We start from the raw sequence: 20,675 nt of genomic DNA, 5'->3' as shown, positions 1-20,675 counted from the left end.
ATTTTTTAATCTCTAATTAAGTTCACTTTTCAATAAATAAAATATAAATTTTAATTTTACTTTGACATGATTTAAATATATCATTTTCATCATTAAAATTAAAGTGTATTTTAATCCGTTAATTTATATATCATTTATTTTTTTCAAAATTAATATATTTTTACCTTTTTATATCATATTAAGGCCATGCTAATTAAATCCGGAGCTTAGCCTCAAATGCCATACCATTTAAATTTTGTACATCTTTTAATAGATCAAGAGCAGTGGATCGAGGAATGATTCTTTAATAGGGCAGGAGTGGGTTGAGCCACGTTAGCTTAATATTTGTCCGAGGATTTAGATTACCGCAAAATATACTTGGTGATTGATTCATTTATCGACTCACTTATCATACAACTTGTATTTAATTCCTTTTATGAATGATAATACATTCACAACCTGTTTCTGACCTAATTAGAACCCCCTCCTCCTCTTTTTTTTTTTTTACTGAAATAGATTAGTACTCGAGTTTATTATTTTACCGTAGCTCTAACAAAAATATTGATCAGTTTAATATTTTTTCTAATATATATATATATATATAATGCTGATTAATTTAGTATTTTAGGACCGAGCTTTTCGCTGAGAAAAAAAAATGTTGATCAGTTCAGCGTTTTTATTAGAGCTATAATAAATTAGACCTTATTTAATAATAAATTTAAAGGATAATTTATTTAGGTAAAATAAAGTTGGAACAAAAACTAGTTTGGTCAAAACTCTTGCACAACGGCATACTCCGTTATATGTGGAAACAAAGATCATTGAAAAGGTCAAAAAGAATGCACATCAACAAGATAATGTTATCAAGTCGTCATCAGAATAACGTTTGTTTTCGAAGGGCATCGATTATCTGATCGTTGTTTCCTTTTCCTTATTTTACCTCAAAACAGAAAGCTCTACACTACAATACGCTATCCAGAATAATATACAATTAGAAAAGGTCAACTTTGACATTAAACGAAAAATTTATACTGCAATACGCTATACAGTATAATATACAACTAGAAAAAGTCAACTTTGATATTATTTGGGTTAAATATATTTTACGTCTAAAATCATTTTATCATTTCTATATAAACTATTTTATACTAAACTATTCTCCGTATTTACAACTGAAGTAAAATTGCTAGAATTTTCATCTTATTTAAGATAGCTACATCCAAGATATTAAAATGCTCCTTCGTATTTATTAGTTAGACTGATTAGAGAGAAATAAACAAGAAGAAGAAAAGAATAATACTAAATGTGGAATTCCTTTCTACCCTGCTCAATTGGTCTGTGAGACAAAATGGAGAAATGGACATGATTTGCTACCAGAAAACAGCAGAGATAAAAGCCTTTGCTAGCTCTGGAATCTACGAGTAAGACGGCAGGTTCTATGATTCCACAAAGCTTTGTCATAGTAGTCTCAGATAAGCAACTTGATTACTCTGAATAATGGTTCTGTTGCACAAATTATTGCAACACAACTACATATCTGTCACACAGCAATACCACACGCAAATCAACACAACTGCAGATATCTATCTTCACACTACAATACCACGCAAAAAGCAACACAACTGCAGGTATTCTTGCATGTCCAAATCGAACAAAATTCAACTCACTTGTCGGAACGAAGATGGGATGAGCTTATCTTGCAGATGGACCAAATATGGCTGACTCTTTCACGAATATAGTGTCTTGTCTTGAGACGGTAATGTTTTCAACAATCAGGCTCTTGCTCCTTTCAGCAGTCTCACATCCCAAGCTCTCCCTAAGCTGCATGACAACTTCAGCCATATTTGGTCTCTGATTAATGGCTCTTGCCGTGCATTTCATTGCTAGTTCTGCAACCTTCCAGATAGAGTCAGCGTTGTACACCCCTTGCAACCTTGCATCGACAATTGCATTCATATCTCCTACCCCAAAACTCAGTTGAGCACGTTCAATTATATGAGCGTCACCCACACGACGTATAGGAGGTTCTCCTGTAATAATTTCCAAAAGAACCACTCCAAAGCTGTACACATCAGTCTTCTCATTGAATCTCCAAGATTGCAAGCACCTTAATAAGTATGAAAAGGCATCAAGAATAGGCAAATACAAACAACTCCAAAAGAAATCGTGATATTCTTTAGCAATGAGATCCCAAACAACCGACTTCTACAGCATAAAGAAAAACAAGGCATGGAAACATACATTGGATCAATGTAGCCTGGGGAGAAAGCAAGTGCTGTCATTGAGACGTGGGTTTGTAAATCACTGTGGAAGGCCTTTGAGAGCCCGAAGTCAGATACCTTTGCCTCTAGATTTTTGCCCAAAAGAATGTTGCTGCTCTTTATGTCTCTGTGAATTATTGGTGTTGGGCATCCATTGTACAGATAATCCAGGCCTATATCAAGTCAAAGAACATCTAATGTGGAAAGGAAAAGTTAAGGGTTGTTTAGCTTAATTACAAGAGAAAATTGGACAAGCAAGATGCATTTTATGCCCCCAAAACCTTGTGCAGCATCGAGTACTATTTGGAGGCGCTCTGCCCAACTCAAGGCTCTACTATTGCCAGCTTTACCTTTAAGGTCATAAAAAATCCATTAGTAATGCTTGCTAATTGCTATGCAAATTTGCAATATCATCAATTCACATTTAAATCTTCGTAAGAGCCCAACTTTCAGTAATATTTGAAACAAAAGAATTATGTTTGATGGATGATGGATGATATCATTATGTTAGCAAGAATTTACCTCTACTTCTCAACAATCAAAATAATTTAGAAGGGCAAATCTAGTCAATTAATCAAAGAAGTAAATAAGACAAACGAAAGATAAGAAAATAAAGTCACTCAACCAACTAAATAAACCAAACTCAACTTTCACAGTACTGTGAAATCTTCAAATCGGATGCGATGTTTGATATTCCACAAGCTAGGTAGAGAAAGAAAAACTTTTGACTTGGGCTGGCTCATAGACAAAGCAAAGCTTTAAGCTAGATATGCACTACATGATAGACTCGATAGAGGTTAAGTTACACGCTCACCAACCTGTCAAATGATCTTCAAGGCTTCCAAGAGGCATATACTCATAAACGACTGCCATGCAACCTCTATCTGTGCAGTAGCCAACCAAAGAAACCAGGTTCTTGTGACGAACTTTTGACAAATTCTCCACCTACAGAACATACTACAATATATTATCAAAGGAAGCTCGGGATAATAGTATCCTAATGAGTCTACTAAAATCTTATGTTTTGTTCAGAGAAATTCTAAAATTCTAAACTAGCATTAGGGTAGCTGTCAGCTTGAGAAAAAAGAGTACAAGGAAAATTTCATCTTCTTCAATAAATAATCAAGTGCTTGATTTATTATTTTTATTTATAAGCAACTTTCTTCATAAAAGCACATATGTCACGTAATATCAACAATCACTGATGAAGAATTGAAGTCTAGATTGAAGTTTAGTTAGATCTTAGGGTTTTTTCCTAGATTTATTTATCTACCAACTAACTTCATTTGAAGTCACCGTTATAATAACCATGAGGTATTTTCTAATTATTTAAGTAGTCATAAAGAGTCCAAATTAGGGTTTTTAGGTTATCTAAAAAGTCCTATTAGGAATAAAAGTCTTTTTTTTTCAGAGCAAGCTAGGATATTTTACAAATGGCCATTAGAGAGCTCAAAATGTAACAGGCAGTAGATTGACTAATGGAAAAAAGAACTAAAAAAACTTCTTTGCCCAGGTTGGCTAATCTATTCGTCTCTAGAATCTTATTCTCTCTTCATATTATACCTTCACACCATCAGTATCCTAATGCATATTAAATGTCTTAATTTGCCATCTATAGCAAATCAAGTGTCTAAGCACCCTCTTTTTTTATTTTTCTTTTTTTAAGAATGTTAAGACCTTTAAGTTGTTTAGCATTCTAACTAGTAACCTCTATTATACTCCGCCAAAAGACCTAACTTTCAAATCATAGATGCTAGATGCCTGACAAGATAGATAATGAGTTACCTCAGCCAAAAAAAAAGTAGGGGCTTGTTCTGATGATAGAGAGCACATCTTGACAGCAACTTCGATGCCATCTTCTAAGGAACCATGAAATACAGTCCCAAATCCTCCTTTTCCAAGGGTATGAGAAAATTTCTTAGTTATGTTCTCCAATTCCGTATACATGAATTGGCGACTCTCAGATGGCAGCTGACTGTCTTTATGATCCAAATTGAATTGGTGATTCCCAGGTGACATCTGATTGCCTCCATGATCCACATTGAATTGGCGGGTCTCAGATGGCGCCTGAACAACTTCATGATTGCCAGCTGGAATAATAGATATTACACATCATGCAAGCCAAATATTGTCTAATACTTGAAAAGCAAAATTAAGCACTACTGTAGAAGCAAGGATTGCTACTAGAAAACTACCTGGGTGCTTCCTTATAATTCTCCACACAATAAGTACTAACACTACCAGTAGAATGGCAGGAACAACTGAAATAACTATAATTATAGTTGTAGTTAGCTTCTTCTTTGTAGCAGGAGTAGGGCTGTCACCGGTAGGAGAGTTGCTACCGTTACATGTATCAGAATTATTGTCAAATCTAGCATCAGAAAAAAAAAAACAAATTATGATATATTAGCAGTAATTTGACCTCAAGAAGAACAATAAAAACTTTTGGAGTATGAATAATCTTTTAATACAGTTCAGTTCATGCTACAGAAAAAGAGAAAGAAGATTCCATCTTGTTGCAGACAGAAACATTTGTGTCAGCATTTAAAAAGACATTGTCTCATTGCTGCGAAGTTGAATCCCTCTTATGTGCCTAATGTGAAAGATACACTTCAACATCAACCATTCTCAAAACCAAATCCTTTCTTTCAATTTAGAGTAGAAACAATTACAAGAATGAGTAAGCATCAAATTACTGTAGCTGCCTAACAACTTGCAAAGACTGGCTAAACTTGTCTTATTTAAAAAATATGCATATAAATAACTATTGCTTCTGTCACGAATTAGAATAACAGAGCTAATCAGCAACTTAACCAATAAGGAGATCATCAATGGTTAGACTACAGGTGCCCCCAAATAAATTGAACTGAATCTGGGGTTGTTTTACTTTATTAGAATACAGCAGTTGATGGAGTTTTTTCGCAAACATAGTTGAACCATGACGAGCTTTTTTGCTACTATAATTGGTAGAGAAGTGGAAGGACTTGATCGGAAACAAACCTCAATGTAAGTGACTCCTTTTTTTTGAGGGACTCAGGGATTTCTGTGATGCAGTTTCCTGTCAAATTTCTGTACAAAGGCAGATTGCATCAAGGACCTAAAACCATTCATTGAAGAAAAACGGAACAGTATATCTGCTGCTAAAACTTACAAAACATGGAGCGATGATATATCTGCTAGAGAATCAGGTATTTTTCCACTTAAGTTGTTGTAAGACAAATCCCTAAAACAAAATAACAAAATTGCACACGAATTAGAAGTTCCATGCATTTTTGTAATCTATTTAGCTAAATTTTGCCCTGGTTCATACTCACAAGGATGTGATTGCTGTGAGACTGGAAAAGGAAGTGGACACCAGACCAACCAATCCACTGGAGGATAAATTTCTGCAGCACAGCTGAATCCATTAGGATATATATCCCTTTCATCCATAATTTCAAAGAACACATTCTCCTAAGAAGATTGGCATAAGTTCTCTTTGTTGGATACTCACAGAGCTATAATCCTCGAATCACTACCACCGTTGCTACAAGTGACGCCATCCCAAACGTACTGTTTTGGAGCACATGGATCACCCGCCCAATTTTTCTTCACTTTATACCCTGCCTTGATCGCCAACATGGCCTCAGCTGTAGGAATAAACATAGAACAAAGATTAGACATGCAAGCACTTAACAGGAAGAGAGAGAGAAAGATTTGACTGTTCTACCACAGAAATCATACATGCTCCTTGAAATTTATTACGAATTGAAATATAAAAAAGTATTGAATCAGCAACTTCCCTTCCAGGGTTTCTGTGCGCCGATCATAGTTGCCATGATAAACTCCAATGGTTTTAGACTTCAGTTGCAGCAATTTGTGTGGTGGAAGAACTAGATTTTGTAGTCCACGAAAAAATCCTAAATTGTAAGCCATAACCCCAAATCTCGCAATTTAGAGCTCCCCTAAGACGATACGAACTATCCGGGTTCTTTAATCGGATTGTTGAAAGATATTAACAATCAGGCGCAGAGCTGAAGCTGTCCGACCAAGGTAAAATCCCATGGTTCAATTCACACCCTATATTATGCATTTATTATCGTTTACACCCTATATATTTAATGTTTTTAATTGAATTTCTGTTCTTTTATAACATACCAAAAAAACATCCTGAACAAATTTTATATTCATCATCGAAGTTTAGAATAAGCACTCCAAATAATAAGATGTGTTTTGGAAAATACAATTGTGGAATTAAAATCAGCAGAAAAATAAATAGATTGTAGATCATAATTAATGCAGAACACAGTGTACGATATTAAAAACAATCCACATCTGGTTATGAAATTCTCCTATCAGTAAATATAATGAGATTTTTCATTTCGCACCTTGTATTATATATTTATTTGATTTTTATACCTGATATTTTAATTTCAGTAAATCACAGAGAGCACCCTGCATATGTTAAATGTTCGGTGGTTCAGGGTCTCTTTTGATAATTTACTAGTAAAACCGTAATTAAAAAAGGTGGTATACGTACCATCTCCGATGTTGGTCATGGCGGCATCTCCGATGGTCTGCAGGGAGTACACTTCGACAGCGTTGATGATGGGAGGACGAGTGGAATTCTTGGAGACTTTCAGAGTGAATTGATACCGATCGAGGTGTTCCAACTCGGAGATGCTATAAACATAAGCCGACATCAGGTAGGGTGGCCTAAAGTGCTCGAACCACAACACGCCGCCGACGTATATGTCGATCTCCCTCACATCTTTCCCTGAGAGGTCTTCCAGCTCGCAGATGAAAAGGTTCGCATAGTAGTACGGCCCGACATTGCTGATCTCGGAGTCCCAGTAGAACTCGATGGTGTCGTTGATTCCGGCGGTCGTGGTCGCCGTCTGCATCACGGCGGAGGGCGCCTCGAACAGATCGGTCTGGTAGTTCCTGACGATCGAGGTGGTCGATATGAGGTTGGCCGTATTGGTCAACGGCTTCCATATGCGGTCGTGCGGGTCGTCAGGATATCTGTGTACATATAACTTCTCTTATCAGTTTTTTTTTAAAAGTTATTTAAATAAAATTAAAAATCGCAAAATTAACTCACCGAATTATCTTATCAGTTTTTTCCCCAAAGTTGCGGCGCGCGGAAAACACGATATTACTTGAAGAACTCGCAGCGGGATAGAGTGTGGACTTCAATGGCCTCAACTCCAACAAAGATATGAAAGGAATCCAAGAGCCAGTTCTTATCAGACAAACCGAAACGAAATCGCCCAAGGTGACGGTGATAGCTTCGTACGTGAATCGACTGGATGGATCGGAGATGTTCACCGTCTTCCAAAGGTTGACTCCAATGTACAGATCAAATAAGAGTGGAATGTTATTTCGCAGACTATTCTTTCCATCATAGTTCCCGTACATGAAGCTTGCTCTAAGAAAATACTTGTGATTTGGGATTGCTGGCTTTAAGACGTAGCAATTCCGATCTCCCTTGGAAAAGCTTCTCACAGTTGTATACTGCTTGGGGAGCGAGGCGTCGATATAATTCGACGCAACGTTGTATTTTGTGCCGGTGTCTATCTATGTACTGATCATCCGTGGTATAGGGTATAGTTGTATTGCTGTCAGTGTAATCATCAGTGGCACCACAGTCGATGCTAATGAAACCTACAAATAGGAAACGAAATATATAATAGATTAGTGATAGCAAGATCTCTTGCTGATGAATTATATATATATATATATATATGAGAACATATGTAACATATATACCATCGCTACTAGGTGTCTGTCCATGAACTTGAACTGCTGCAAGCAAGACACCCAGGACAAGAGATCTACACCATAACACCATCTCCTTCTCTAAGATCTGCACCATTCGATCGATCTCCCCTTCAACTTTAGCTTCCCATGCAGCAACTTAATGGTTCAGATGGCCATATATAACTCCTAAGATCGACTTCGTCATATATCCTATTACTTTATTGCATCTACTTTTTCCACTCCCACCCACAGAACATTGAAATTTCTGTATCATTTCTTGCACCCAAACGCATTAACGACCTCATAACCGTCGTCACATCTAATCTAATCTTTATAGATGTCAAACAGGGGGGTTTGTTAAACTCTGATCTACGAACCGTGGGCCTGTTTCTGACCTTATCTGGCGTTTTCACTCGCCTAGCTCCAGTATACTTAAACAATTGAATTGGTAAAGGTGTTGGAAAATTAAGCTACTATTATATTGTCACTGTTGCCGTATGGTCCTTTGGATAATTCTTAATCGACAGGTGCTAGCTGAAAGCAACACAAGAAACAGAGGTACTTCTTATAGCTTTCAATAAGTTTCAAACTGAGACATTAATAAGAAGTAGTTAAGAACCATTGGCTAATTATGCCATGTTCGTTGACATAGATATGTGCAATGTAAAATAGAACGGTTCGCCAGTGGAATAAAATCAGAAGCTAATAAGTTGTTGTTCGAATTTTTTTCTTATGGTTTTCTCATATATTTAGTCAAACAAGATAAGAGAAATAGTCAAAGAAGTAACTGGGGCCATTCCATTTGAATTTCGTGCATCATTTACTTTTAAATCCCTGCAACTTAACTAGCCCAAAAGTAGATCAAGAACGGTGGAGGAATACTTCTCTAATAGGCCAGGAATCGATACATTGAGCCATATTAGCTTGATATATGTATGAGGATTTAGATTACCGCAACTAAAACTTGCTGATTGATTCATTTTGCCACACAGTTAAAGCTGTATTTGATTCATTTTGATAATTGTACTTCGAAAGGTACGAGTTAGATCATTGTTTCCTTTTCCTTGTTTTGCCTCAAAAGAGAAAGCCCGTATTGCAAACAGTAGTTCCCTAGGAGTTGATGGAGCATTTTCTCAATAGAGTTCCCAGTGACAGAAAACTACATTTGGTAATACATTAGAAGCAAATCCCAGTATAAGTAATCCAGCAAGTGACCTTTTCTTTTTCTAAAGAAAACATAAAGGATTGCATTCCAGTTCTGAACAAAAGCAGATTGAATCAGAATTCTAGAAAGACTTCGTCCATACTAGTTGACACCATATATTTTAGTTTAGTACTTACAGGACATGGAGGGACGTTTGGTTTGCTAGAAAATCAGGCACGATCCAGTTAAGTTGTACGAAAATTCCATGAAGTATGGCCTGTGAGACAAATTGATCAAATCGGCATACTATTACTGTAGCAATATATCCGAGATAATAGCTCTGAAAACTACTAGTATGACAGGTCCTATATCAAGTCAAACTACAATATCACACTCAAAGCAACCCAACTACAAGATATTCTCCAGTATTCAATTGAGCAAAGTCAACTCAAACATGATGGAACAAGGATAGATCAGGTTATCTTGCGGATGGACTAAATATGGCTGATTCTTTTGGGAATGTAATGTTAGGGCTTGAGGCAGTGCTTTCACCGGTTATGTTCTTCCTTCTTCCAGCAGTCTCACATTCCAAGCTCTCCCTAAGTTGCGTGACAACTTCTGCCATCTTTGGTCTTCGATTAATGGCTCTTGTTGTGCAGTTCATTGCTAGCTCTGCAACCTTCCAGACAGAGTCGGTGTCGTATACCCGCTGCAACCTTGCATCAACAATTGCATCGATATCCCCGACCCCAAAACTCAGTTGAGCACGTTCAATTATATGAACATCACCAACACGCCTAATAGGAGGTTCTCCTGTGATAATTTCTAGAAGAACCACTCCAAAACTGTACACATCAGTCTTCTCATTGAATTTCCAAGATTGCAAGCACCTTAATAAGTATACAAAAGCAATAAGGTTAGGTAGATACAAACAACTTCAAAAGAATCATGAAATCCTGTACTGCAAAACTTATTTTTCTGTTTTTCTTTTCCTTTTGTTTGTAATGAGATCTTCTATCAAGTGATATTCTTGACTAAGTACATATATCTTATAAGTTGTGGTTATATTAAGTTAAATCATTTCCATCATGACTAGAATTCCTTCCCTTTAGCAAGAAGTCCCAAACCACCAAATTCTACCGGATAAAGAAAAAGAGAAAGTATGGAGACATACACAGGATCAACATAGCCTGGGGAGAAAGCAAGCGCTGTCATTGAAACATGTGTTTGTAAGTCACTATGGAAGGCCTTAGAGAGCCCAAAATCAGATACCTTAGCTTCCAGGTTTTGCCCCAAAAGAATGTTGCTGCTCTTTACATCTCTATGAACTATTGGCATTGGGCATCCATTGTACAGATAGTCCAGGCCTATATCAAGTCAAAGAACATCGAACATCTAATTAGAGAAGGAAAAGTTATAAATTGTTTAGCTTAAGAACAACAGAAAATTGGATAAGAAAATGTGTTTTATGCCCCCAGAACCTTGTGCAGCATCGAGTACTATTTGGAGGCGCTCCGCCCAACTCAAGGCTCTACTAATGCCAGCTTTACCTTTAAGGTCATAAAAAATACATTAGTAATGCTTGATATGCAAATGCAGAAACTTGTATGCATAATATGCTAGTCAAACCTCCTTTTAATGATATCCAACAATTAATACCTTCTAGGCAATGGAATTATGTGATACTTATGTGTTTCATGTACTACAGGTGAACTATCTCTTTTGATTCCTGCTGCACCAAGGAAAGCTACATGCTTTATGGAGGAATTCACAGTTCATCTAATTCTGTTTTTCTGATTAAATCCATTTTCAACAAGCACATTTTAGGAAATGAAAACCTTATAGTTCATATTTAAAATCTTCACAAGATCCCAAGTCTCAGTAAAAGTTTTAAAAAAAATTATGTTTGACAGATGATATCCTATGTTAGCAAAAATTTACCTCTACTTAACAGCACACCTAATGCTCTATGTATGCAATGATTCTATATCATAATACCCAAATTATTAGAAGGCTAAATCAAGTCAATCAATCTAAGAATTAAAGAAGACAAAAGAAAAAAGAGAAAGCTAATGTATACTTTAAAGCTTAGCAAGTTACAACTGAACCACTAGTTCAGAAGAAATAATGCCTTTTATTGCAGAATCACCAGACAATAAGGTCATTCAGCCAATTACTTATATATTTATATGACTATCACACTCAACTTTTACATTGCATGAAGTCTTCAAATTGGATTCAGTGTTTAATATTTTATAAAGCTAGCTAGCTAGGCAAAGAAAACGAGAGACTTGGGCTAATGCATAAGAAATGAGAAGAGACAAGAATTTTATTTCTTTTGATTTTCAAATTGCTTTGCAAATACTTATCAATTGGTGCACTGTTAAATATCAAACACATACACTCCCATATGCATCCGCATATTGCATATGTGCTGCTCTCTTGATTGCCTACAAACCCATTCTGCCTTTTAGAACGTTGATCCATAAGAAAAGGAAACAGATGAAAAAAATGACATTTTGATCTGTGTTACCATATTCTACAAAACAGGAGAAACGAATGATGAGAGGAATTTTGTCCATTAGAAGAAGCAGACTAAGCTTTAAGCTAGATATGCATCACATGATAGATCTATATAGCAGTTTAAGTTACTGTTCCTGACCTCTCAAATGATCTTCAAGGCTTCCAAGAGGCATATACTCATAAACGACTGCCAAGCAACCTCTATCCATGCAGTAGCCAACCAAAGAAACCAAGTTCTTGTGACGAACTCTCGACAAATTCTCAACCTACAGAAAATACTTCAAAATAATATCAAAGGAATATCTACAAAAAGATATCCTAATGAGTCAACTGAAACATTATGTTCTGCTCAAAGAAATTCTGAAAAATGTAAACTCATATCAAGACAGCCCTGAGCTTGAGAAAAGAGAAGACAAGGACTGTTTTATCCTCATGTATAAATAATCAAGTAGTTGATTAATTTTGCAATTACAAGTAACCTTCTTCATAAAAACTCATACATCATGGAATCACAACAATCACTAATAATGAAGAATTGAAGTCTATGTCAAAGTTTAATTAGATCTTAAGTTTTTTTTTTCAGATTGTTTATCTACAAACTAACTTCTTTTGAATTCACTGCAATAGTAATGTTTACGGGTCTGTAATACCTGTTCACTGTTACAGACTTTCAGTATTCCTGAGCTATTTCCTTGTTCTTTTAGTAGTCCTAAAGAGTCCAAATAAGGGTTTTTAGGTTATCTAAAATGTCCTGTTAGGAGTGAAAGTCGTTTTGTAGAAAGGCAAGTTAGGGTTTTCTACAGACCATTAGAGGGCTGAAAATTGTAATAGTCAATAGATTGATTGATGAAATCGAAAACAGATCTAAAGAAGCTTCTTTAGCCAGGTTGTTTTTTCTATTATCCCTCTCAATATATATATTCCTCTCTAAATCTTATTCTCTCCTCATCTACCTTCACTAGTCTATATTCACTTCTACTGGATGGTAGACAACTGCATCATAGGACACCCCAAACTTTGCCTTGCATCACTCCCAAGGGAAGATACCTTTCAATGACAATCAATGTCTTAATACATATGCAATATCTCAATTTGCCATCTATAACAAAAATCTAATTTTCAAATCATAGATGCCGGATGATGTACAAAATAAGTTACCTCAGCCAAAAACAGATTAGGTGCTTGTTCTGATGAAAGAGAGCACATCTTGACAGCAACCTCAATGCCATCTTCCAACGAACCATGATAGACAATCCCAAATCCTCCTTTTCCAAGGATATGAGAAAAGTTCTTAGTTATGTTCTCCAATTCTATATACATGAATTGACGACTCTCAAATTGCAGCTGACTGTCTTTATGATCAACATCGGATAGGTGACTCGTATAGGACAGCTGATTTCCTCCGTGATCAACATTGAATTGCCGGATCTCAGATGGCAGTTGACCCACTTCATGATCGGCAGCTGGATTAAATGATAGAACTTAACATACATGCCATAGTATGAGTAGTATGTGGGTACTTAGGTAACCGCTAATTTAGAAGCAACAATGTTGTTGGAAAACTACCTTGTGTCTTTCTTCTAATTCTCCGCACAATAAGTACCACCACCACTATCAACAGAATGGGAGGAATAACTGAAAGAATTATAATGAGAAGTGTATTTCTCTTCTGGTCTGAAGGAGTAGTAGTGTTGCTACTATTACATGTGTCAAAGCTAGCATCAGAAAAAGTTTACAAAATATTAACAGTAATTTGAGCTCAGAAGAAAAAAAATAGAACTACCTGCTTTTCTCACGGGTTAGAAATTTAGAATAACAGAGCTAATCAACAACTTAACCAATAAGGTGATTTTCGATGGTTATACTACAGAGTGCTCCCAAAGAAAATGAATCAAATGAGGAGTTGTTTTAGGTCATTAAAATAAGTCTTTTCTCAAAAGTAGTTGAAATGCGACAAGCTTTTGCTACTATAATTGGTAGAAAAGTGGAAGGACTTGACTAAAATCAAACCTCAATTTGAGTAACCCATCTGTTGATTTTTTAACAAGGCGATCAGGGATTTCTGTGATGCAGTTTCCAGTCAAATTTCTGTCAAGTGCAGATTGCATCAAGGACCGAAAAATACTCATTAAAGATAAACAAAACAGTATATCTAATATTAACACTTTACAGGACAACGAGGGATGATATATCTGCTAGAGGATCAGGAAATTTTCCACTTAAGTTGTTGTAAGACAAATCCCTAGAAGAAAAATAACATAATTAGATATGACTTTAGAAGTTCCTTGTACTTTTTTGTAACATTATTGATGTAAATTTTGCTACAGTTCTTCATACTTACAGAAACTTGATTGCCGTGAGTCTGGAAAATAAAGTGGATATCTGACCAACCAATCCATTGGAGGATAAGTTTCTGCAATACAGTTGAATCAATTAGGATATATATCCCTTTCATCAGTAATTTCCAAGAAAACATGGATCCTAAGAAAAATTTGCATAAGCTCTCATTTTTGGATACTCACAATTCTGTAATCCTTGAATCATTACCACCGTCACTACAATTCACCCCATCCCAAATGTACTCTTCTGGAGAACACGGATCGCCCATCCAATTTTTCTTCATTTTATACTCTGCTTTGATCGCCAACATAGCCTCAACTGGTACCACAAAAAAGATCAAAAATGGATACATTGAATTATAGTTGTAGGTGAACTAAAATGCGAGAAATTTGTGGAGAGATGGAAGCACCCCCAAAAAAAAAAATCCAATTCCATCAATTTCCACTTTTAGGGTTTAACAAATAGGATATAATTGAAAACTAAAAATACGTTTCGAGCTACACTTTTTCTATGCTCCACATCATGCACAGTAGCTAGACGCGAAATAATCAAAGAAAATTTGAAGGGGATTCAACGAGTAATGTACCGTCTCCAACGTGGGTCCTCTTGACGTCTCCGATGCTTACGAGGTAATAGATCTCATACGCACCGATGAGGGGAGGACGAGTGGAGTTCGTGGTCGCGTTAAGACTGAATACATGACGGGGGTAGTTGCCCAATGGGGAGTTGCTATATATATAGCCGGACATGAGGTAGGGTGGCCTGTAGCGTTCGAACCACAACTCGTCATTGGAGTAGACGTTGAACTCCCTCACGTCCGTCGCCGAGACGGGTGTGAACTCAGAGAAATGAAGGCTCACGTAGTAATATGGTCCATCGTTGCTGATCTCGGAGTTCCACGAGAACACGATGCTGTCGTTGACGTTGGCCGACACGGCGGCGGTCTGGTGCACGATGGTAGGGACCTCGAACTCGTCGTCTTTGAAGTGGGTGATGTTCGAGGCGGTGATCAACACGTCGGCGGTGATGTTCTTAGGTTTCCAGATACGGTCGTAAGGGTCATCGGGATATCTGCAAACTGGCGTTATATGATACACGCATAGATTTAAAAAAGAAAAAAAAAAGGTATGTTCCAATGCCAGACTCACCGAATTATGTCAGGCGTTGTTGCTCCCAAGTTGAGGCGCTCGGAGAAGACGATATAGTCGGACGGAGTTGCAGCCGGATAGAGTACGGACTTCAGTTGCCTCATCTCCAAGAAAGATATGAAGGGAGTCGAAGAAGAGTTGCTTCTTCTCATCAAACAAACTGATACGAAGTCGCCCAAGGCAACAGTTATAGCCTCGTACACATACGCATCGGACGTAGAAGCGATGTTCACCGTCTTCCAGAGAAAGACTCCAATGTATAGATCGAATAGCAACGGGTCACTGTTCGCCTGCAGGCTATTATTTCCATCGTAGTTCCCATACATGAAGCCTGCTCTTAAAAGATACTTATAATTTTTTATTGCATGCAAGGTGTAACAGTTACGACCTCCTTGGGGAAAGCTTCTCACAGTCAAATACTGCTTCGGAAGAGAGGAGTTTATATAATTCGACGCAATATTGTAGTTTGTCCCAGTGTCTATAAGTTGATCGTCTGTCGTATACTCTATTCCTGTACTGTCGTCTATGGAATTACTGGTAGCGCCACAGTCTATGCTAGTGAAACCTACAAATAAGAAAGGAGAAGATCGAAGAATTAAATTGAATAAATTGGTACGTGAATAATAGATCTCTTGTTGAAATTATTTATAATGCATGTGTTAGAGAGCATATGTATATATATATATATATATATATATATATATATATATATATATATATATATATATATATATGTTACATACCATCAATACGAGGAGACTGGCCATGAACATGAACTGCTACAATCAAGAAACTCAGAAGAAGAGGTCTGCACCATAACCCCATTGCAATCTATGCCATTCGATATCCCTGCAACTTTATTTTCCCATGCAATTTAAGGTTCAGATGGCCATATATAGCTCTCGCGGACTTCCTCATCCTGTTATTTTATTCAATTACTTTTCCACCCCCACCCACAGATCATTAAAATCCTGCATCATTTCTTGCACCCAGACACACAAAACTGTCGTCACAACCTGTTCTTTATAAAGGTCAAACAGGGAGTGGGAGTTTACTAAATTCTGATCGACTAATTAAGGGCTAATTTCTGACCTTGTTAGGCGTTGAAAACTGGCAAATTATTGTACTGCATGAGAAGGACGTGTAATTTTTATGCCAAAGGATCTTGTCCTCTGGCTAATTCTTAATCAGCATGTGGGGTTGGGAATAGTAAGCCACACAAGAAACAGAGGCACTTCTGAGATATTAATAAGAATCACTTGTTAGTTACCTGATATGGATAGGTGAGCGAATTTAAACCGGTTTGACATACAGTGGAATAAAATCAGCAACTAATAAGTTGTCTTTGAGGTGAGTGAACAAATGATGCTCGCGATTTTCCTTGAGGTTTTCTCTTATCTTATATTTAATCAAACAGATAAAGAGAAGTATATATTCAAAGAAGTAATTGATGCCTCAAAGAAGAAAGCCTCAACGAGTAAACTTTGTACTGCTGCATGCTATACAGAATATATAGCATACACTTGTAAAAATTCAACCTTGATTTTATTTTCCTAGTAAGAAATTTGAGTTATATTATCCTTACGTGAACCAAATTGACAAATATTTTCACTTTCAAATCTTTTGCAGCTTGGAAGTCTGAAGTATCCCCTCTTCCCAATTCAGATCTCTGACGACCGATCTACTATTCCTAGACAAATTTAACAATCAAAAGATGGCGAAAGCTTAACCAACTTGTCGAGTAAAATATTTTCTTACAGAATTCCAGAGGCAAAGAACAGAGAACAAGCTCTGTGACTACAATTTGTCATGCAGTTTGATATAGCTCACAAGTACAGTGAAGCAGAATAAAGGTTTCATAGTATTGCTGACAAAATTATTTATATTAGCACGTTGCTTCTGTTAGAAAACAATAGATTTTATATCTTATATTTTATATTTTATATTAGAGTTCTACAATTTTAGATAAAGATTAGCATAATAGAATTATAACTCATGACTTCTAACTTTAATATCATGATAATTCACTAGCTACTCTAAATATTTAACTTCTTAGAGAATGATAGTTATATATTTTATATAGCTTTTTTTCTCAGCTTAGAAATAAAAAAGATAAAATATAAAAATTACAACCAACTGCAAGAATGATCAAACATCGATTAGCTGTCGAATTGTCTTTACATGAGAGGAAAACCATGGCCCATGACAAGCAAAATTTCCTTGAATATTAGTTGCCCAATTGAAATCCAACTTTAGTATATAAATTATCAAATAAGTGCAAACCGAGCAAGTAGTTTATTTATCATTTTTAGACGGTCAACAACTTATTACAAGGTTCCTAAACTAAATAATTTCTAGATAGTCGACCATTTATTACACGCGCGCACAGCGTGCGAAAAAGAAGATATTATTTGTAACAAGTAGTTTTGTTGGTTGGTTAATTGGTCACATTTTATTCATGAAATAGGTTGGATCGGTATTATTCTGGAAACTTGAAAAGGCAGATCTTCATGATGAGAAATTGTAATCCAATTTCTTGGCATGCACATTCTTCTCCTCGCACACTTAGGCAAATTCTTCAGTATCTGAAAAAAGATACAAAAGTGTGTAATGAACTCACAAAACAGTAGAAAGATAATATTTGATGTAAGTTGACATACTAGCAAAATTTCATATTAAAGAAAAGGATTATAGACTTAGCCATAATCTGGTAAAATAGTAGATGAACTTGACTGAAAACAAACCTCAATATAAGTGATCCAGAAAGTGACTTTTTTAACAGTGCATCAGGCATTACGCCAGTGAAGTGGTTTCCTGTCAAATTTCTGTACAAAAAGAGAAGATTAAATGAAAACTATGAAAGAACTTCATGCATAATAATTGGAACCTTAAATTTAATTTTAGTAATACTTACAGTACATGGAGGGATTGAATGTCTGCTAGAAAGTCAGGTACTGATCCAGTTAAGTTGTTGTAAGACAAATCCCTGAAAGAAAACACGGAATTGCGTGATCACGTCCAAGATATAGATAGATGCATAGATCTCTCTATACAGTTCAAAGAACTAAAGTCTTCTACTGCTTATGCTTACAAGAAGTTGATGGCTTTGAGCATGGTAAAGGAATTGGATATTGTTCCAACCAATCCACTGTGGGATAAGTTTCTGCAGCACAGTAGAAGTGTACAACCCATTAGGATATCCTTTTCATCAGCAAATTTTCAGAGAAAATATGACTCCTAAGAAAATTTGCATAAGTCGTGTTTCTTGGATACTCACACAGCTAAAATCCTTGAATCATTACCACCATTGCTACAACTCAGACCATCCCAAGCATACTGTTTTGGAAAACATGGATCACCCATCCAATTTTTCTTCAGTTTATAAGCTTCCTTGATTGCCAACATGGCCTCAACTGGTACCATGTACAAAACAGAGAGAGAGAGAGAGATTAAAAGATGACATTGAATTATAATTGTTGGTGAACAAGCATGCGAAAATTTGACGAAGGCATGTGATGGAATGGAGATTAGAGATGCAAACACATTCCATAAAGATAGGGTTGTTTTCTCCCCCATTGTATTGACTTGTTTATGCCCCCATCATGCACAATAACTGGACGCAAAAAATTAAGGAAAATTTAAAGGGGATTCGAAAAGTAATAACATACCGTCTCCGGTGTGAGTCATCGAGACATCCACCAAGCTCCAGAGTGAATATACCTCAACTGCATTAATGATGGGAGGACGAGTGGCGTTCTTGGTGGCATTGAAAGCGAAATTATACCGGGCGTGTCTGCTCAATTCGGAGGCGCTATATATATAGCCGGACAAGAGGTAGGGTGGACTGTAGTGTCCGAACCACAACTCGTCATTGAAGTAGACGTCGAACTCCCTGACGTCCTTTCCCGAGAGGAGTTCGAGCTCAGAGAAATGAAGGATCACATAGTAGTAGTATGGCCCGACACTACTGCTGTCGGAGTCTTCGGAGTCCCAGTAGAATCCCATCGTGCTGTCGTTGATGTTTGCGGCCACGGCAGCGGTCTGGAGCACGGCGGAGGGTAACTCGTAATCGTCACTTGGATAGTTTTTGACCTTAGATGCGGTAGTTAGCACGTCGTCGGTGATGGTCATAGGCTTCCAGATGCGGTCGTACGGGTCGTCGGGGTATCTGCAAATGAATTCACCTTAGTTCTTTTATAGAATACCTTTTTCGACGTCTGCAGTATAATACGTCCGCTCGATCGATGTTGGACGTACTTACCGAGTTATGCTATCTGCAGTCTCTCCAAAGTTGACCCGTGCATAAAATACGATATAGTTGGAAGAGGTGGCAGTGGGATAGAGCGTGGACTTCAATTGCCTCATCTCCAGTAAAGAGATGAAAGGAGCAGAAGAAGAGTCGCTTCTTCTCGTCAGACAAACTGATACGAAATCGCCCAACGCAACACTTATAGCTTCGTACACATAACTATAGGATGTATCAGAGATGTTCACTGTCCTCCAAAGATTGACTCCAATGTGGAGATCGAATAGCAACGGACCGTTCGCCCTCACGCTGTCATTCCCATCGTAGTTCCCATACATGAAGCCTGCTCTTAGAAGATACTTATAACCTTTGATTGCAGGCCTTAAAGTGTAACAGTTACGATCTCCGTCAGGAAAGCTTCTGACAGTCGCATACTGCTCTGGAAGCGAGGAGTCGATGTAATTGGAAGCGACATGGTGGTTTGTCCCAGTGTCTATAAATTGATCATCTGTGGTATAAGGTATTCCTGTAATGCTATCATTGGAATTGCCAGTAGCACCACAGTCTATACTAATAAAATCTACACAAAAAGAAGGTAAAAGAACATTCATCAATAATTAAGCCTTTAAAAAAGGCAATGAATTAATATGGTATCGGAGCAGAAGGTAGCATACCCTCCAAATTAAGACGCTGGCCATGAACTTGAACCGCTGCAATAATCAAGAAACCCAAGAGAAGAGAGCACCAAGACACCATCGTCTTCTCTAAGCTCAGAATATACCCTATTAATTATTCCCTCTTACTTCAAATTTAGCTCGGTACCTCTTGCTTATGCTTCAGATGGGTATATATATATATATATATATATATATATATATATAAATTCTTGTGGATTTCACTTTGCCTATTACTTAAACTGCATTACTTTCTTTAATTTCACTTTCAGCCATAGATCAGAAATACTTCTTTATCATTTCGTGCGGCCAGCTGCACACCGGCCTCATAAACTGTAATCACATTTGATCTTTTCTAGCTTCAGTTCAACGGTATTCCCTCAAAATAAAAAACAAAAACAAAAAAAGTTCAACGGTTTAATAAAGGTAAAACAGGGGCTTGTTAAATTCTGGTCTAATAATTAACTGCCGGTTTCTGACCTTATCTTGAATTTAAAGTTAATATATTTGAAGTTTTGAACTGGTACTGGTCATGCCTAAGAAGGATATTGTCCTCTGGCTAATTCTTAATCAATGGGTGGGAGTTGAAAGCAACTCAAGGATCAGAGGTAACAGTAC

The 20,675-nt window shown here is 36.9% G+C and overlaps 3 protein-coding genes across 5 annotated transcripts; all 3 read right to left on the bottom strand.

Moving 5' to 3' along the window:
* Nucleotides 1-1,421: 1,421 nt before the first annotated feature.
* Nucleotides 1,422-7,655, bottom strand: LOC140797959 (probable LRR receptor-like protein kinase At1g51890). 3 transcript variants are annotated; one of them, XM_073151669.1, is made up of 12 exons: nucleotides 7,324-7,655; nucleotides 6,760-7,244; nucleotides 5,734-5,869; nucleotides 5,555-5,626; nucleotides 5,392-5,463; nucleotides 5,241-5,309; nucleotides 4,436-4,611; nucleotides 4,026-4,330; nucleotides 3,059-3,185; nucleotides 2,522-2,590; nucleotides 2,221-2,413; nucleotides 1,422-2,086 (listed from the first exon to the last, which is right to left on the bottom strand). In XM_073151669.1, the coding sequence occupies exons 1-12, from the start codon at nucleotides 7,638-7,640 to the stop codon at nucleotides 1,672-1,674; spliced, it is 2,436 nt and encodes an 811-aa protein (XP_073007770.1). In that variant the 5' UTR covers nucleotides 7,641-7,655; the 3' UTR covers nucleotides 1,422-1,671. The 3 variants fall into 3 exon arrangements, with proteins under 3 accessions (XP_073007770.1, XP_073007771.1, XP_073007772.1); XM_073151670.1 differs by having other exon boundaries at nucleotides 1,422-2,009; XM_073151671.1 differs by lacking the exon at nucleotides 1,422-2,086 and having other exon boundaries at nucleotides 2,272-2,434.
* A 1,760-nt stretch (nucleotides 7,656-9,415) lies between these two features.
* LOC140797193 (senescence-induced receptor-like serine/threonine-protein kinase) lies at nucleotides 9,416-18,563 on the bottom strand. Its single transcript, XM_073150469.1, has 17 exons — nucleotides 18,415-18,563; nucleotides 18,229-18,300; nucleotides 18,052-18,123; nucleotides 17,882-17,962; nucleotides 15,881-15,945; nucleotides 15,138-15,702; nucleotides 14,576-15,060; nucleotides 14,172-14,307; nucleotides 13,991-14,062; nucleotides 13,820-13,891; nucleotides 13,660-13,737; nucleotides 13,216-13,364; nucleotides 12,808-13,112; nucleotides 11,789-11,915; nucleotides 10,608-10,676; nucleotides 10,301-10,493; nucleotides 9,416-10,016 (listed from the first exon to the last, which is right to left on the bottom strand). The coding sequence occupies exons 1-17, from the start codon at nucleotides 18,558-18,560 to the stop codon at nucleotides 9,605-9,607; spliced, it is 3,099 nt and encodes a 1,032-aa protein (XP_073006570.1). The 5' UTR covers nucleotides 18,561-18,563; the 3' UTR covers nucleotides 9,416-9,604.
* A 163-nt stretch (nucleotides 18,564-18,726) lies between these two features.
* LOC140797192 (putative leucine-rich repeat receptor-like serine/threonine-protein kinase At2g19230) lies at nucleotides 18,727-20,139 on the bottom strand. The gene is made up of 4 exons (XM_073150467.1): nucleotides 20,058-20,139; nucleotides 19,399-19,963; nucleotides 18,858-19,305; nucleotides 18,727-18,750 (listed from the first exon to the last, which is right to left on the bottom strand). The coding sequence occupies exons 1-4, from the start codon at nucleotides 20,137-20,139 to the stop codon at nucleotides 18,727-18,729; spliced, it is 1,119 nt and encodes a 372-aa protein (XP_073006568.1).
* Between the last annotated feature and the right edge of the window lie 536 nt (nucleotides 20,140-20,675).

Source organism: Typha latifolia, chromosome 11, assembly GCF_019914945.1.
Source record: "Typha latifolia isolate L0001 chromosome 11, TyphaL0001v2, whole genome shotgun sequence".
Lineage (NCBI taxonomy): Eukaryota > Viridiplantae > Streptophyta > Magnoliopsida > Poales > Typhaceae > Typha > Typha latifolia.
Note: the sequence above shows the minus strand (reverse complement) of the source record. Positions and strands in the feature narration are given on the sequence as shown.

Excerpts from the sequence above, each read along its gene's own strand:
- LOC140797959 (XM_073151669.1), bottom strand. The coding sequence starts at position 7,640 with ATGTACGGGAACTATGATGGAAAGAATAGTCTGCGAAATAACATTCCA. Across the intron at positions 5,464-5,554 it reads CTCACAGCAATCACATCCTT|GGATTTGTCTTACAACAACT; the intron begins GTGAGTATGAAC and ends ATTTTGTTTTAG. Across the intron at positions 4,612-5,240 it reads AAGGAGTCACTTACATTGAG|ATTTGACAATAATTCTGATA; the intron begins GTTTGTTTCCGA and ends TTCTGATGCTAG.
- LOC140797193 (XM_073150469.1), bottom strand. The coding sequence starts at position 18,560 with ATGGTACCAGTTGAGGCCATGTTGGCAATCAAGGAAGCTTATAAACTG. Across the intron at positions 18,301-18,414 it reads GATTCAAGGATTTTAGCTGT|AAACTTATCCCACAGTGGAT; the intron begins GTGAGTATCCAA and ends ACTGTGCTGCAG. Across the intron at positions 14,063-14,171 it reads GATTCAAGGATTACAGAATT|AAACTTATCCTCCAATGGAT; the intron begins GTGAGTATCCAA and ends ACTGTATTGCAG.
- LOC140797192 (XM_073150467.1), bottom strand. The coding sequence starts at position 20,139 with ATGGTGTCTTGGTGCTCTCTTCTCTTGGGTTTCTTGATTATTGCAGCG. Across the intron at positions 19,964-20,057 it reads CCAGCGTCTTAATTTGGAGG|ATTTTATTAGTATAGACTGT; the intron begins GTATGCTACCTT and ends CTTTTTGTGTAG. Across the intron at positions 19,306-19,398 it reads ACTGCAGATAGCATAACTCG|ATACCCCGACGACCCGTACG; the intron begins GTAAGTACGTCC and ends ATTCATTTGCAG.